This window comes from Panthera onca, chromosome X (assembly GCF_046562875.1).
Source record: "Panthera onca isolate mPanOnc1 chromosome X, mPanOnc1 haplotype 2, whole genome shotgun sequence".
NCBI classification, from domain to species: Eukaryota; Metazoa; Chordata; class Mammalia; order Carnivora; family Felidae; genus Panthera; species Panthera onca.
Genome location: NC_138357.1, coordinates 87,986,042 through 88,003,207, shown reverse-complemented (window position 1 = coordinate 88,003,207; position 17,166 = coordinate 87,986,042). Strand labels below are relative to the sequence as shown.

At 37.7% G+C, this 17,166-nt stretch overlaps 1 protein-coding gene across 3 annotated transcripts in view; it reads left to right on the top strand.

The window, feature by feature from the left end:
- Positions 1–368: 368 nt before the first annotated feature.
- Positions 369–17,166, top strand: part of ZNF81 (zinc finger protein 81) — an 83,948-nt gene continuing 67,150 nt past the window's right edge. Inside the window, exons 1-3 of one of the 3 annotated variants that reach the window (XM_081793193.1) lie at positions 369–480; positions 1,967–1,994; positions 6,278–6,516. In XM_081793193.1, coding sequence (XP_081649319.1) covers positions 6,445–6,516 — 72 coding nt within the window. In that variant the 5' untranslated portion in view covers positions 369–480; positions 1,967–1,994; positions 6,278–6,444. The other 2 variants (XM_081793194.1, XM_081793195.1) reach the window with 2 other exon arrangements.

Below are 17,166 nucleotides of genomic sequence, written 5' to 3'. Positions count from 1 at the left end.
AGATCCAGAATACAGATGCAAAGACCCCCTCCCCCAGGAAGACCGCCCAGAATAACGTTCGCACCCATGCTCTGCGCCATCTGTGAGATGGCTCCACTGCTCTGCCTCGTGAGTTTAGAGGCTTCCCCACCCTCCTTACGGAATGATCACTCCCCCAACATGGCGCACCCCACAGGGAAGCGCGACCTGGGCGCGGCCATTTTCCCCGCTTGATAACTCGGGCGAGGGGCACTGAATGCGCCAAAGCACCGACTCCGTAACGTCCCCACGTTGACTTTGGGCTGACAGTGGCTTCGAATGTGGTTTTGCGCGTGTGCAGAACCACGCCCCCTTCGTTCCTCGCCCCAAACCCTGAGAAGGGGCGGTGCTAGGGTTGGTGACCGGAAGCAGCTACGGTTCTCAGCAGTGGTTCAATAGTTGTCGGGAGGATCTCTTTGCACTGTGTCGGAGGGATGTGGAGGTGATGGGTCCCCAGGGAGGGTGAGTGTTGGGGAGTTCTGTGTGGTCAGTGGTAGAGTCGGTTGTCTAACCGTAGTTGGATGATTCGATCATTATTTTCCTCTTCTGTCAACGTTAAGATCCTGAACTTCACTCCAAGACCCACAAGGTTTGGTGCATTATGTTCTGAGTGTTCCCTAAGAGTTGATTTTTCTTCTGCCCACGAGTTACTTAGAAGTGCGTTTTTAGTTTCCAAAAGTTTATCTTTTTAATAGATTTCTAACCTTAGTCTTCTGTGGTAAGAAAAGTGGCTACGTGAAGCTCCCTCCTTGAAATAGGAAGACACTCATGGTCTAGGCCATAGTTAATTTTTATAAATGTTCCGTATTTTAATCAGAAATAATATTTAGTTGTTTAGTTGTCAACTGTGTCATACAAAATTTGCACTCTTTGTTGTCTTTTTCTCCTGTTACTGACAGAGAGGGAAACTCTCCAGTGTGATGGTGATTGGTGCATTTCTCTTTCCTGCTGTCCATGATGCATTTTGAGTTAATAATGTATAAAGTGTGAGACTTAGATTGAAGCTCATCTGTTTGGATGTCCAATTACTCAAGCACCATTTGTTGAAAACTAGCCTTACTTCCTTGACTTGTGTTGTGCCTTTGTCAAAAATAAATTGGCCATACTTGTGTGGGGCTATTTTTAGGTTCTTTATTCTTTATTTTGGAATGTTGAACCAGCCTTACATTCCAGGAATAATTCTCACTTGGTTTTGGTGTATAGTTCTTTTTATATGTTGCAGGAATTGATTAGCTAATGCTTTTTTTCTGAGGAATTTTTGAGACTCAGTTTATGACAGATACTGGTCTATAGTTTTGTTTTTTGTTTTTTGTTTTTTTTTTGTTCTGTCTTTGTCTGGTTTTAGAATTAGGGTAATACACAACTCATAGAATGAGTTGGGAAGTATTCTTTTGTTTTGTATTTTCTGGAAGAGATTGTGTAGAGTTATGCTAATTTTCCTTTAAGTGTTTGGTAGCATTCTCCAGTGAAACCATCTGGGCTCGAACATTTCCTTTTGGAAGCTGTTTCATTATGGCTCCAACTTCTATAGTAGTTATAGGACTATTGAGATTATTTTTTTCAGAGTATCTATTTAATAGTGGGTGAGTTGTGGGAGTTTGTGTTTTGTGGAGAATTGGACTATTTCATCCAAATTGTTGGATATATGTGCATTTAAGTTGGTTATGGTATTCCCTCACTTTCCGTTTAATGGAAAGTTTAGCGTCTGTAGTTATATCTTCTGTTTCAGTTCTGATATTGGTAATTTGTATCTTCTTTTTATATTTTTCAGTCTTACTAGAGGATTACCAATTTTATCAATCTTTTCAAAGAACCAGCTTTTGGTTTCATTGATTGTTCTCTATTGTTTTTCTGTTTTCAATTTCTTTCTTTCTTTCTTTCTTTCTTTCTTTCTTTCTTCCTGTGTTTACATATATATTTTTTTCTCAACTATTTTTGTTTATTTCAGGTGTACTATAGAGTGATTCAACAATTTGGTAAGTGTTTTAAATTTATTGATTTATGCTCTTTTATTTATTACTTCCTTCCTTTGGCTTGCTTTGAGTTTTCTTTGTTAGTTTTCTAGTTTCTTGAGATGGGAGCTTAAATTATTGATTTAAGACCTTAATTCTTTTCTTTTAAAAATTTTTTAAAACATTTATTCATTTTTGAGAGAAAGAGAGACAGAACACGAGCATGGGAGGGACAGAGAGAGAGGGAGACACAGAATCTGAAACAGGCTCCAGGCTCTGAGCTGTCAGCACAGAGCCCGACGCAGGGCTTGAACCCAGGAACCATGAGATCATGACCTGAGCCGAAGTCGGACACCCAACCAACTGAGCCACCCACACACCCCATCTTAATTCTTTTCTAATATAAACATTTAGTACTATAAATTTCCCTCTCAACACTGCTTTATCTGCATCCAAAAAATTATGATATGTTGTGTTTTTAGTTTCAATTCATTACTTTTTAATTTCCATTGATCCATGGATTATATAGAAATTATTGGGGTGCCTGGGTGGCTCAGTCGGTTAAGCGTCCAACTTCGGCTCAGGTCACGATCTCACTGTCCGTGGGTTCGAGCCCCGCGTCGGGCTCTGTGCTGATTGCTCAGAGCCTGGAGCCTGTTTCAGATTCTGTGTCTCCCTCTCTCTCTGACCCTCCCCCGTTCATCCTCTGTCTCTCTCTGTCTCAAAAATAAATAAATGTTAAAAAAAAATTAAAAAAAAAAGAAATTATTGTTTGATTTCCAAGTGTTTAGACACTTTCCTGTTATCTTTCTGTATTGATTTCCAGTTTGATGATATTAGAGAACATACACTATATGATTTCAATTTACTGAGGTTTGTTTAATGACCCTGGGTGTGGTAGGTATTGGAGAATATTGCATGGGTGCTTGAAGAGAAAGTGTATTCTGTTAGTATTTGGCTGGAATGGGATGGATATGTTTAGTTAGTCCACCCTTTTCTTGGTCCTTTGATTAAGGGAAGTAGGCTTTTCTCAGAGTTTCTGTCTCTGTATCTGTTGACAGTTCTGAGTTATAAGCTTCTCCAGTGCCCTGTTTGTGATATATGGGAGGAAAAGGAAACCTAGGGAACTCACCACTGTGTTGTTCCTCAGACCCTGAGATCCATGGGCTATCTGCCTTTCCTTTCTACATCTCAGAGTCTTACTATTTGTATTTGTTGTGTGATGTCATTTTTTTTCCTGGTCTCTTATACATTTATTGTTCTCTTTTGTTTTTTCCCTGTATTAACTTTGTTAATTTACACCTTGCTAGGGAAGCACCTGTTTCACATCAATATGAAAATATGTTGCTATACATTTATGCATAATATCCCACAATAAGTAGTTTGAAACACTGCCTTATCTGGGAAAGATATCTATATCTATATCTACATCTATATCTATACCTATTATATGTTTTAAGCTATCCTCCTTTATCTGGTTTGCCATGGGGTTATCTCTGACATTGGTCATTTCAAAGGACTAGCTCTTTGTTTTCTTTAAACCCCCTATTATATTTATTTGAATTATTTAAGATTTAATTTTTATTAGCAACTACTTTATTTTTTTGGTGGAGGGGGCTTTGCCTAGTTTTGTTTTTTCTAATTCTAATGTTTTAGGCTGAACACATAGTTCTTTTGTTGTTATATTTATTTTTAATTAAAATCAACCATTTAAAGGTGTAAATTTCATTCTATATGACTTTAGTGTGTCCCATGACTTCTGGTAAAAATTGTGTGGCTTCTGTATTGACTTCCCACTTACCCTGGATTATTTAGAAATGCCTTCCTTTTCTTTTAAAACAGATTTATTTTAAAAAGTACAAATTAAAAAATAAATCAGATTTATTTAGCTATACAAAATAGATTTAGATATATTCCAGTAACATAAAATTCATCCATTTAATGTATACAGTTCAGTGGTTTTTAGTACATTCACAGAGTTGTGAAATCATTATCACAGTCTAATTTTAGAGCATTTTCAATAGCCCAGAAAGAAACCTGGTACACATTAGCAGATATTCACCATTCACGCCACCCCACACTCCCAGCCTAGGCAACTACTAATCAAGTTTCTGTGTCTATGTATTTGCTTATTCTGAATATTTTACATAAGTGGAATCATAAAATCTGTGGTCTTGTGTGACTGGCTTCTTTCAAGTAAGATAGTGATTTCATGGTTTATTCATGTTGTAGCATGTATTAATACTTCTTTTTTATTGCCACATGATATTCCATTGTATGGCTATACTAAACTTTGGTTATCCATTTTCAGATGATGGACATTTATATGGTTTCCAGACTTTGGCTACTGTGACTAATACTGCTGTGAATAGTTGTGTATATAAGTTTTGGAGCAGACGTGTGTTTCCATTTCTCTTGGCTAGGTACCTAGGAGTGGCATTGCTGGATCATATGGTGACTCTATGAGTAACATTTTGAGGAACTGCCAAACTGTTCTTCAGGGTGGCTATCCCATTTTACAATTCCACTGACAATATATGATCCAATTGATTTGCATCTCACCAATGCCTGTTACTACTGTCTTTTTCCCCCCCTTATTTTAGCCATCCTGATGGATGTGAAGCAGTCTCCTAATGAATAGAATATTTTGGTTTTGCTTTGCATTTCCCTAATGACTAATGATATTGAACATCTTAAAAAAATTTTATAATGTTTATTTAGTTTTGAGAGAGAGAGAGAGAGAGCGTGAACATGGGAGGGGCAGAGAGAGAGGGAGACACAGAATCCAAAGCAGGCTCCAGGCTCTGAGCTGTCAGCACAGAGCCCAATGTGGGGCTTGAACTCACGAACAGCGAGATCGTGACCTGAGCTGAAGTTGGACACTTCATCAACTGAACCACCCAGGCGCCCCTATATTGAACATCTTATACTATGATCAGACAATGTAGCCTGTCAATTCCCAGTATAAAAACATCTACCAGATTTCCTTCCTGGCCAAACTATTTGGTGGAATTTTATAAAAGTTAATGCGCATAAGAAAAGAAAGCATAGTCCCTCTTTCTTTGGTATAACATGTTTATGTATTTAAAATTCAACTTGATCATGCCTTTTATTTTACTCCTTATTTACTTTCTTGTTGCCTCTTTATCCCATTTCTTATTTTTGTTGTCTTTCTTACTTCTGTTCCTCTTCATTTTATAAAGGATACTTTCCCTTTCCTACCAAGAATGACTAAATCTATAGTGCTTCCATTAGTTGATCAGAATAAAATTGTTCCTCAACATAGACACAGAGACATCCTCTCCTCCCTAGACCCCGTAAAAGGAGAAACAGTTTTACCTCTGAATATTTTGAAGTAATTAAAACATTACAGTCCCAGGCTATTAATATTTTCCTTATGGCGTATCTCTTCTGTTTTAAGAAACTTTCCTCTTTTTTTATTCCAAACCGCAGTCATGTTTTCAACATCTGTTAAACAGAACCCTGTTTATTTTAAGCCAACCACACAAAAGGTACTGTGTTGTAGTGTTGAGAATGTGAGCTTTGAAGCCAGGTAGACTGGGTTTGACTTAACATCACTAAATCCCTGTTTCTGTGTGCATAAAATGAAATAATAATGATTATGGCAACATGTAGGGGACAGGATTGTTGTGCAAATTCAGGGAGGTACCAGCTTTTGCATATTCCATGATTCCGTGTAATCACAATGCTTGCTAATATGAATTAAATGTTTACTTGGGCCAGCCTGGTGCTGTGTCTTATGAACAGCACTGCATTTAATTTTCACAGCCTCATGAGGTAGTTTTGACTCATTTTGAAAAGAAAATGAAGAAACATTTTTTGACATGTTTATTTTTGAGAGAGTGCAAGTGGAGGAGGGGCAGAGAGTGGGGGACAGAGGATCTGAAGCGGGCTCCCCGCTGACAGCAGTAGGCTAGCCCGATGTGGGGCTCAAACCCACAAACTGCATGATCATGACCGGAGCCGAAGTCGGACACTCAACCGACTGAGCTACCCAGGTGCCCCTTTTAATTTTTTAAAAATATTTTTGAGAGAGAGAAAATGAAGAAACATTTTTATGCTCTTGTAGCTAAAAGTTGGCAGAGCTAGAATGTAAGCCTTTATTAATTTTAATCTAAATCTCATGGTCTTGCTCATATTCCATTTTGACGAATAACCAGAATCGATATTGACTGGACTTTGTCTACCCCGCAGTATCCAGTGCCAGGAACTGTACTTGGGTGCCTCCAGGAAGTGTTCGTGGGGTGACTGCTGAATGACTGACTATGTGGACACTGTCTTTCCAGGTTTCTTGGAGTCTCTGTTGAGCCCGCGGGCCAGACCCCATAGCGGAGGCTGCAGAAACTTCCTTCCGGCCCCAGCAGCTCTGTTTGAGTCCGCGGACCCCACCTGGCTTCCGGCTCTTGGGAGGAGCATCAGGAAGAGAGCTAGAGGGCTGAGGCCCAGCGGGAACATGCCAGCCAACCAGAGCTCTCCCGGGCCATCCCTGGCTCTGGCTGTGGGGAGATGTGACAACTCGTGTGAGGTGAGGAGGAAAGGGTGCCCAGGGGCAGGAACTCATCCAGAATGAAAGATAGTATCTGATTATTTTAATTTGTACAACTTGTATTTTAATCAAGCAGCATAATGAGGGAATTTTTATTGGTCATTCCTTTCCCTTGTGTGAATTTCCTTCTCTTGTCTATTGCTGTTTTATTTATCTTAGCTTATGGACTTTTTTAAATTGAGCTATAATTAACATAGGATGTTCTATTAGTTTCAGATGTACAACATATTGATTGGAAAGTTTTATACATTACTAGATACCATAAGTGTACTCACCATCTGTCACCATACAATGTTATTACAGTATTACTGACTCTATTCCCTATGCTGTACTTTTCATCCCTGTGACTTATTTATTTTATATCTAGAGGTTTGTACCTCTTACTCCCCCTTATCTATTTTGCTCCTTCCCCCATTGACCTCTCCTCTGGCAACCACCAGTTTGTTCTCTGTCTTTAAGAATCTGTTTGTTTTGGTTTTTGGGTTGTTCGTTTTGTTTTGTTCTTAAGATTCCACAGATAAGTGAAATCCTATGGTATTTGACTTTCTCTGTCTGACTTATTTCACTTAGCATAATAGCCTCTAGGTCCATTCGTGTTGTCATAAATGGTGAGATTTCATTCTTTTTTAAAAGATTTTATTTTTAAGTAATCTCTACACCCAGTGTGGGGCTCAAACCCACAGCCCCGAGATCGAGAGTCACACACGCCACTGACTGAGCCAGCTAGGTGCATCAAGATTTCATTCGTTTTTATGGCTGAGTAATATTCCATTGTTTATGGTGTGTGTGTGTGTGTGTGTGTGTGTGTGTGTGTGTGTACCACATCTTCTTTATCCATTCATCTATTGACAGACACTTGGGTTGCTTCCTTATCTTGACTATTGTAAATAATGCTGCAATAAACATAGGGGTGCGTATATCTTTTTGAATAAGTATTTTCATTGTCTTTGGGTAAATACACAGTAGTGGAATCAGTGGATCATATGGTAATTCTATTTTTAATTTTCTGAGTAATTACTGTCTTCCAAAGTGGTAGTACCCATTTACATTCCCACTAACGGCGCACGAAGGTTCCCTTTTCTCCACATCATCACCGACACTTATTATTTGATTCTAGCCATTCTGACTGGTGTCAGGTTACATCTCATTGTGGTTTTGATTTGCACTTTCCTGATGATTAGTGATGTTGAGCATCTTTTCATGTGCCTGTTGGCCATCTGGATGTCTTTTTTGGGAAGATGTCTATGTAGGTCCTCTGCCTAGATTTGAATCAGATTATTTGGACCTTTTTGGTGTTGAATTGTATAAGTCCTTTATATATTTTGGATATTAACCCCTTATTGGATATATATTTTTAAGTATCCTCTCCTATTCGCTAGGTTGCCTTCTTGTTTTGTTGATGGTTTCCTTTGCTGTGCAAAACCTTTTTATTTTGGTATAGTCCCAGTAGTTTATTTTTGCTTTTGTTTCTTTTGCCTCAGGAGAAATATCCATAAATATGGATTAGTGCCTGTGTTTTCTTTTAGAAGTTTTATGGTTTCAGGTCTTACATTTAGGTTTTCAATCCATTTTGAGTTTATTTTGCATATATTGTAAGAAAGTGGCCCATTTTCGTTCTTTTGCATGTAGCTGTCCAGTTTTCCCAGTACCATTTACTGAAAAAGACAGTCTTTTCCCTATTCTATATTCTTACCTCCCTTTGTTATAGACCAATTGACCGTATACATGTGGGTTTATTTTTGGGCTCTCTTTCCTGTTCCATTGATCTGTGTGTCAGGTTTTCTGTCAGTACTATGATATTTTGATTATTACAGCTTTGTAGTAGATCTTGAAATCCAGGACTGTGAAACCTCCAGCTTAGTTCTTCTTTCTCAAGGCTGCTTTGGCTATTTGGTGTCTTGTGGTTCTGTACAAATTTTAGGAATATTTATTCTAGTTCTGTGGAAATTGTTGCTATTTTGAAGGGATTGTGTTGAATCTATAGCTAACTTTGGGTAATATGGACATTTAAAAAATATTAATTCTTCCAAACCATGATCTGAGTGTATCTTTCCTTTTGTTTGTGTCATTTTCTTTTTTCAATTTTTTCAAGTTTACTTATTTATTTGAGAGAGACAGAGACAACATGAATGGGGAAGGGGCAGAGAGAGAGGATGAGAGAGAATCCCAAGCAGGCTCCATGCTGCCAGCGCAGAACTCGATGTGGGGCTTGAACTCATGAAACTGTGAGGTCATGACCTGAGCCAAAATAAGAGTCAGATGCTTAACCTTCTGAGCTACCTGGCGCCCCTGGTGGTGTTATTTTCTTTTTTCTTTTTTTTTTTTTTTTTTATCATCAATGTTTTATAGTTTGCAGAGTACAGATCATTTACCTCCTTGGTAAAATTTTTTCCTAGGTATTTTATTCTTTTTTGGTACAATTGTAAATGGGATTGTTTTCTCAATTTCTTTTTTGGCTACTTCATTATTAGTATATAGAGATGCAACAGATTTCTATATATGGATTTTGTATTCTGTAGCTTTACTGAATTTATTTTTCAGTTCTACTGGTTTTTTGGTGAAGTCTTTATAGAGTTTTCTATATAGAGCATCATGTCATCTGCAAATAGTGATATTTTATTTCTTCTTTACTCATTTGGCTGCCTTTTATATCTTTTTTCTTGTCTGATTGCTGTGGTTAGGACTTTCAGTACTATGTTGAATAAAAGTGGTGAGAGTGGACATCCCTGTCTTGTTCCTGATCTTAGAGGAAAAGCTTTCAGTTTCTTACCATTAACTATGATGTTAGCTGTGGGTTTTTCATGTATGGCCTTTATTATGTTGAAGCATGTTTCCTCTAAACCCACTTTATTGAGAGTTTTTATTATGAATGAATACTGTATTTTGTCAAATGCTTTTTCTGCATTTATTGAAATGATCATATAGTTTTTATCTTTTCTCTTGTTAATGTGATATATGGAATAAATTTCACTTGATTATGGGTTAGGATTTTAATATATTGTTGGATTCCATTTGCTAATATTTTGTTGAGGATTTTTGCATCTATGTTCATCAGAAGTATTGGCCTGTATTTTTCTTTTTTTGTAGTGTCCTTGTCTGGTTTTGGTATCAGGGAAATGCTGGCCTTGTAGGATGAACTTGGAAGTTTTCTTCCCCCTTCTATTTTTTGGAATAGTTTGAGAATAGGTAGTAACTCTTTTTTAAACATTTCACCTGTGAAGCCATCTGGTCCTGGACTTTTGTTTGTTGGGTGTTTTTTGATTACTGATTCAGTTTAATTGCTGATAATTAGTCTGTTCAAATTTTCTGTTTCTTTTGGATCCAATTTTGGGAGATCATATGTTTCTAGGAATGTATCTAGTTCTTCTTGCTTGTCCAATTTGTTGGAATGTAATTTTTGATAATATTCTCTTACGATTCTTTGTATTTCTGTGATGTCGCTTGTTATTTCTTCTTTTTCTTTTCTGGTTTTATTTATTTGAATATTCTTTTTTCTTGATGAGTCTGATTCAAGGTTTATAAATTTTGTTGATCTTTTCAAAGAACCAGCTCTTGGTTTCATTGATCTTTTCTATTGGGTTGTTTTTTTTTTTTTTTTTTTTTTTTTTTTTTTGGTCTTTATCCCATTTATTTCAGGTCTAATATTTATTATTTCCTTCCTTCCTTAGCTTTGGGCTTTGTTTGTTCTTCTTTCTCTAGCTCCTTTAGATGTAAGGTTAGGTTGTTTACTTGAAATTTTTCTTGCTTCTTGAGATAGGCTTGTATCTCTATAAACTTCCCTCTTAGAGGTGCTTTTGCTGAGTCCCAAAGATTTTGGACCATTGTGTTTTCATTTTCATCTGTCTGTATGTATTTTTTGATTTTCTCTTTGATTTCTTGGTTGAACTATTTGTGGCTTAGTAGCATGTTGTTTAGCCTCCATGTGTTTGTGTTCTTTCCAGAGTGTTTCTACTTGATTTCTAGTTTCATAGCTTATGGTTTTTTTAAAGTTTTTTTTTAATATTAAGTTTCATGACCCTTTATGGTTCTTGTATATTTTTGTGAATGTTTTTTGCCACTTTGTAATTTGAAATTAGTTTTTTGTTTTATTTACAAGTGGTAAAGGGTGTCAAACAGTTCTGTAAGTCGTATTTTATTTTATTTCATTTTTAATGTTTATTTTTTCTCTTATTTTTTTAATGTTTATTTTTGAGAGAGAGAGAGGGAGAGGGAGAGAGAGAGAAAGAGAGTGTGAGTGGGGGACGGGCAGAGAGAGAGGGGGACACAGAATGTGAAGCAGGCTCCAGGCTCTGAGCTGTCAGCACAAGGTCCTACGTGGGGCTCTAACTCATGAACCATGAGATCATGACCTGAGCTGAAGTCGAATGCTTAACTGACTGAGCCACCCAGGTACCCCTACTTACATGTTTTTAACTTTTTTTTTTCCATTATAACCCAGTACAGTTACTATAATGACCTGGATTTTGTAGTTTAAGTTCCTCTGGAGTTTGATGGGTTTTTTTGTATACTGTGATTCCCTCTTTACTGCCAGCCAGTTGGCTCCAGAATACTGTTCCTTTCAGGAACAAGCTTTTTTTATTTTTTTTAAATGTTTGTTTATTTTTGAGAGAGAGAAAGAGAGAGTGAGAGCATGAGCATGAGTAGGGGAGGAGCAGAGAGAGAGGGAGACAGAATCTGAAGCAGGCTCTGCGCTGGCAGCAGAGAGCCTGAGGTGGAGCTCAAACTCATGAACCCCGTGAGATCATGACCTAAGCCAAAGTCAGAAGCTTAACCCACTGAGCCAACCAGGCGCCCCAAATGTTTGTTTATTTTAGAGAAAGAGAGACAGACAGAGCATGAGTGGGGGAGGGACAGAGAGAGAGGGAGACACAAAATCCGAAGCAGGCTCCAGGCTCTGAGCTGTCAGCACAGAGCCCAATGCGGGCTCAAATTCACGAACTGCAAGAACATAACCTGAGCCATCGGTTCCTTAACTGACTGAGCCACTCAGGTCTAAATTGACTTTTAGAATGGTTCTTTCCTGCTTTGTTTCTGCCAGATTCCAGCTTGCTGGAGGCAAACATTCTTAATCTTTTCAATGGATTCAATTTTTTTTTTTTAATTTTGGCTTAAATTATCTGTTGACTTTCCATTATGGAAGGTGGAGATTTAGCTTTTCCATACACCCCCACCAACATAAACGTTTGCCTATAAATATTGTTTTGATCAGATTCATCATAAGTGTTTATTACTGTGACTATTTAGAGTTGGATCACATAGTGTCTATGCTGTGATTACTGTTTCCGCACAACTCTTTCTTTTCCCTGGGATTAATAATTTTCTGGTTTAGTCATTTCTTTGCTTTACTAGATACATATCAATGATTCAAGTCCAGATTCTTCACAGTTGTTTAAATCTCCTCTCTGCATATTCAAACATATTAGGTAATAATCATAATGACAATAATTATAAACACTCATATCATGTTTACCATGTGCCAGCAGTGTTATATGCACACAACATATACTAACGCATCTTCATAACAACCTCCTGGAGCTGGTTGACTTGCTGAAGACTGGTCAGGTAGCTCTCAGCTTCACCCGCAGCTATTACCTTGGTAATACATTTGCCATCCCCTAAACAATCTTTCTTACCTCTGTCTTGTGTCCTATCCCCTTTCCCGGGGATCCTCTGCCTTCTTTCCTGTTTCCTGGGTCCTGTGTCTTCCTCTTTCTTGATTTACCCCCTCATTTTGTGGGAGTACATTCTTCAGTCTATCCCTGAGAATGGATGCATGACAGGTAGATTTTATGAAACTTTGTATGTTTGACAATTTCATGCAAGAATATATTATTTACTATCTATAATTGTATAAGTACATTTATAGAAATAAAAAAGTAATACATGCCATGGAAATATACTTACTTGACCTTGACACTAAATATATCTTTTTGGCTGATTATAGAATTCTAGGTTGGAAATCATTTTTGTGCAGAATTTTATTGTTAAATTTTTTTAAATGTTTATTCATTTTTGAGAGACAGGGAGCATGAGTGGGGGTGGGGAGGTACAGAGAGAGGGAGACACAGAATCTGAAGCAGGCTCCAGGCTCCGAGGTGTTAGCACAGAGCTCAAAGCAGGGCTCTGACCCACACACAAACCACAAGATCATGACCTGAGCCGAAGTCAGATGCTTAACTTAACTGACTGAGCTACCCAGGTGCCACAATTGTGCAGAGTTTTAAAAGCCTAGTTTCCAGTCTACTCCTTTTCTATTCATGCACACATTTTTCTCAGCTTTACAGAAAAACGGTTATTTGGTTGTTGATTCTCCATTTCAAAAAATTCTTTGTTCTGATTTTCATTTCTTTTTCTTTTGTTCTCTTTTCTAGTAGTTTTTTTTTTTTTAATTATCTTCCAGGTCTTCTGTGTTGCTCATTAATACTTATATTTTTATTTCAAATAGCTCTTTTTATTTTCAGAATTTAAAAAAAAAATTTTTTTTAATGTTTATTTATTTTTGAGACAGAGAGAGACAGAGCATGAATGGGGGAGGGGCAGAGAGAGAGGGAGACACAGAATCGGAAGCAGGCTCCAGGCTCTGAGCCATCAGCCCAGAGCCTGACGCGGGGCTTAAACTCACAAACCGTGAGATCGTGACCTGAGCTAAAGTCGGACGCTCAACCGACTGAGCCACCCAGGCACCCCCAGAATATTTTTAATTTAAGAGAGAGAGAAAGAGAGCAGGGGAGAGGGGCAGAGGGCAAGAGAGAGAGAGAGAGAGCACGCATCTTAAGCAGACTCCACGCTCAGCATGGAGCCCAACACAGGGCTCGATCCCATGACCCTGGGATCATGACCTGAGCTGAAATCGAGAGTCGATGCTCAACCAACTGAGCCACCCAGGTGCCCCCTGTTTTCAGAATTTTATAATAGCTTTATGGGTGTAGTGTCTTATCAGTCTAAGGATATTAGTAATAGTTTTTTAGTTTAATTTTTTGAATAATGATATGGACACATGGCTCAAAAGTTAAAAAATATAAAACTGTATAAAATTTAAAAATGTAAAAGTGTACAGTCTAAATTCTCTTACCGTCTTTCTTCTCTCAGCTTTGTTTTCTCTAATATATTCTAACCAATTTAGTTACTTTTCTCTGAATGATTAGGGTTTTTTATGTAAATAAAAGCAGCTGTGAACACATTCTTACTTTATCCTTTTTATTTCATGAATGGTGGCCTACTAAACATATCATTTTTATTAATTTTAAGTCTTTTGGTGAAATACAGTATGAATTACAAACAATGCTGCCATGAACACTTTTTATCATGTCTCCTCATGTACATGTATACCCGTCTCTTAACTATATATATAGGGGTGGAGTTAATGGGTCATAGTTTAAGCCTATATGTAAAATTTTTTATTGTAGAATACATCTTACATACATACAGAAAAGTGTACAAAACACACATGTATAGCTCAGTGATTTTTCATGATAGGTCTAGAAAGTATCCTTAGTCAGCATTCCAGGATCTCCCTACTCCCAAAGATAACTACTACCCTGACTTTTACAATAATCACTTCCATTAAGAGGATCACAAGCCTCAGGGTAGGAGAAGAAATAGACAAGACAGGACTTATATAAGAATATATAAAGACTTGTATAAGAATATATAAAGAACAACAAAACAGTAAGAAAAAGCAGACTATCCAGTTCAGAGACTTTATTTGAACAGACACGTAACCAAAGAAGATGCACAAATAGCTAATAAACACCTGAGAAGGGGCTCAATCTCATTAGTCATTAGGGAAATGCACAATTTCAACCACAATGTAATACCACTACACTGTCACCAGAATGGCTAAGATTAAGAAGACTGACAGTGACAAGTGTTGAGTGGATAAAGAGCCATATCAGTGTCTCATATGCTCGTGTCAGCGCACACAGCTGTTGATACATTAGCTTTTATCTGCAGTTCTATGCTGCTGGTGGGGCTATAAATTGGCACAGTCTCTTTGGAAGACATATTAGCCTTCTTCCTCCAAGCATGTGTAGACCATATGAGGAAACAATTCTCCCAGGAAAATGTGCAACAGAAACCCTTGGCTGATGTACCAGGACTCGTGTACAAATGCTTCCTGTAGCATTACTTGCAACAGCCAGAACCTAGAAATAGCTTAAACGTCCATTAACAGTAGACTGGTTAAATAAAGTGAATGTAATATTGAGTAAAAGAAGCCAGACACAAACAAATTTGTGTTATTTCAATTTGCATAAAGTTTAAGGCAGGCCAAAAAAATCTGTATTGTACAGGGGTGTATGGTGAGGTTGTCAAACTAGAAAGTAAATCAAGGAAGTGGTTACCATCAGAAGTAGGACAGTGGTTTTCTTGATTGGCGGGAGTTAGGGGTCGGGGAGAGGAAAGAGGCATGAGGAACGCTTCTGGGCAAGGAACTAGCCCTGTTCTGTTTCCACACTAGGGTGAGAATTAGTCGGTATTTGCCTTGAATAATCAGTAAGCCAAATATTTATGTTTCATATATTTTTACATGAATATTATATTTCATAATAAAATCTTTTGAAAATAAAAATTTTTTTAACTTTTTAACTTTAATTCCAGTATCATTAATATACATATTAGTTTCAGCTGTACAATATATGATTCAGCAATTCTGTACATTACTCAGGATCAGGATCATCAGGATAAGTGTACTCTTTAAACCTCTTCACCTATTTAACCCAACCCCTCACCCACCTCCCCTCTGGTAACCATTGGTTTGTTCTCTATAGTTGAGAGTCTCTTTCTTGATTTGTCTCTCTTTCTCTTCTTTTTTCCTGTGCGCATTTGTTTTGTTTCTTAAATTCCACATATAAGTGAAATCATACGGTATTTGTCTTTCTCTGACTGGGTTATTTCACTTAGCATTATACTTTCTAGATCCATCCATGTTGTTGCAAATGGCAAGATTTCATTCTTTTTTATGGCTGAGTAATATTCCAGTGTGTGTGTGTGTGTGTGTGTGTGTGTACCACATCTTTTTTATCCATTCATCTATGGGTGGACACTTGGGCTGCTTCCATAATTTGGCTATTGTAGATAATGCTGCTATAAACAGAGGGGTGCCTGTATCCCTTTGAATTAGTGTTTTTGTATTTTGGGGGGAAATATCCAGTAGTGCAATTACTGGATCATAGGGTAGTTCTATGAGGAACTTTTACACTCTTTCCCACAGTGGCTGTACCAGTTTGCATTCCCACCAACAGTGTATGACTATACCCTCTAATTTTGACCCCAGTCTCCCATATACCCTTTGCAAAGGCAGATGCACACACACGCACACACACACTCACACACTCACACCTCTATATCCATTTTTGAGTTTTCAATATTTGCTTTTCCTACTTAATAAATCTTGGTGATCATTCAGTGTTAGTAGATGTAATGAGTTACATATTCTTTTTAAAGACTGAATTGAAATCCTACTCTAATATGTGGATATGTCAAAATATAACCAGTCTCCTCTTTATGGACATTTAAGATATGTCCAATCTTTTGCTATTACAAACAGTGCTGCAATGAAAATCCTTATACATATTTCACTTGACACAAAAGGGAGTATGTTTAAAGAGAAATATCTGCAAATGGAATTCTCAGAACACATTAATAATGCATTTTCATTTTTTTATTTTTGGAGAGAGAGAGCATGCATGAGTGAGTGAGAGGGGCAGAGGGAGAGAGAGAGAGAGAGAGAGAGAGAGAGAGAGAGAGAGAGAGAGAGAATCTTAAGCAGGTTCCACACTCAGCACAGAGCTCAGCTTGGGGCTTGATCCCATGACACTCGGATCATGACCTGAGCTGAAGTCAAGAGTCGAACACTCAGCTGACCAAGCCACCCAGGCACCCTGGCATTTTGGCCTTCCTTGTGGTTTCTATCAGTTACAGAAGAGTGCCTGTTTTTACCATACCCGGTGGAGTACAGTGTCTTGTCATATTTGTTTTTTCTTTTGGGCACATTAGATAGATGAAAACATGGTGTCTCCGTATGGATCAAATTTGCATTATGGATCTAATTTGCATTACTCTCAGTATGGCCAAAGTTAAATATATTTGACTGTGTTAAAAGAGCCATTTATATTATTTTTCCTGTGCTGTTTTTAAATTTTCTTTGCCCATTTTTCTATTAGGTTGTTGCCATTTTTTAAATGTTTATTTATTTTGAGAGAGAGAGACAGAGAGACAGAGAGAGAGAGAAAGAATGCGAGCAGGGAATGGGCAGGGAGAGAGGGAGAGAGAATGCCAAGCAGTCTCCTTTCTGTCAGCATAGAGCCTGATGCAGGCTCGATCTCACAACCACGAGATCATGACCTGTGCCAAAATAAAAAGTTGGACACTTAACCAACTGAGCTACCCAGGCACCCCTAGGTTGTTGCTATTTGTATCTTAAGGAGAGTAGCTCTTTGTCTTTTATAGGAGACCCAAATATTTGTCCTCATTTGTCTCTTAAATGAAAATTTTGGTGTTTTATCCAGGTATTGTACGTAATTGTGTTTATGAATCTTTTATGTCCTCCAAGTTTTGTATCATAACTAGGAAGGCTTTCCCCAATGCTCAGCTATGCTTGAGCAGTTTTTTTTTCAGTACTTTAATGTT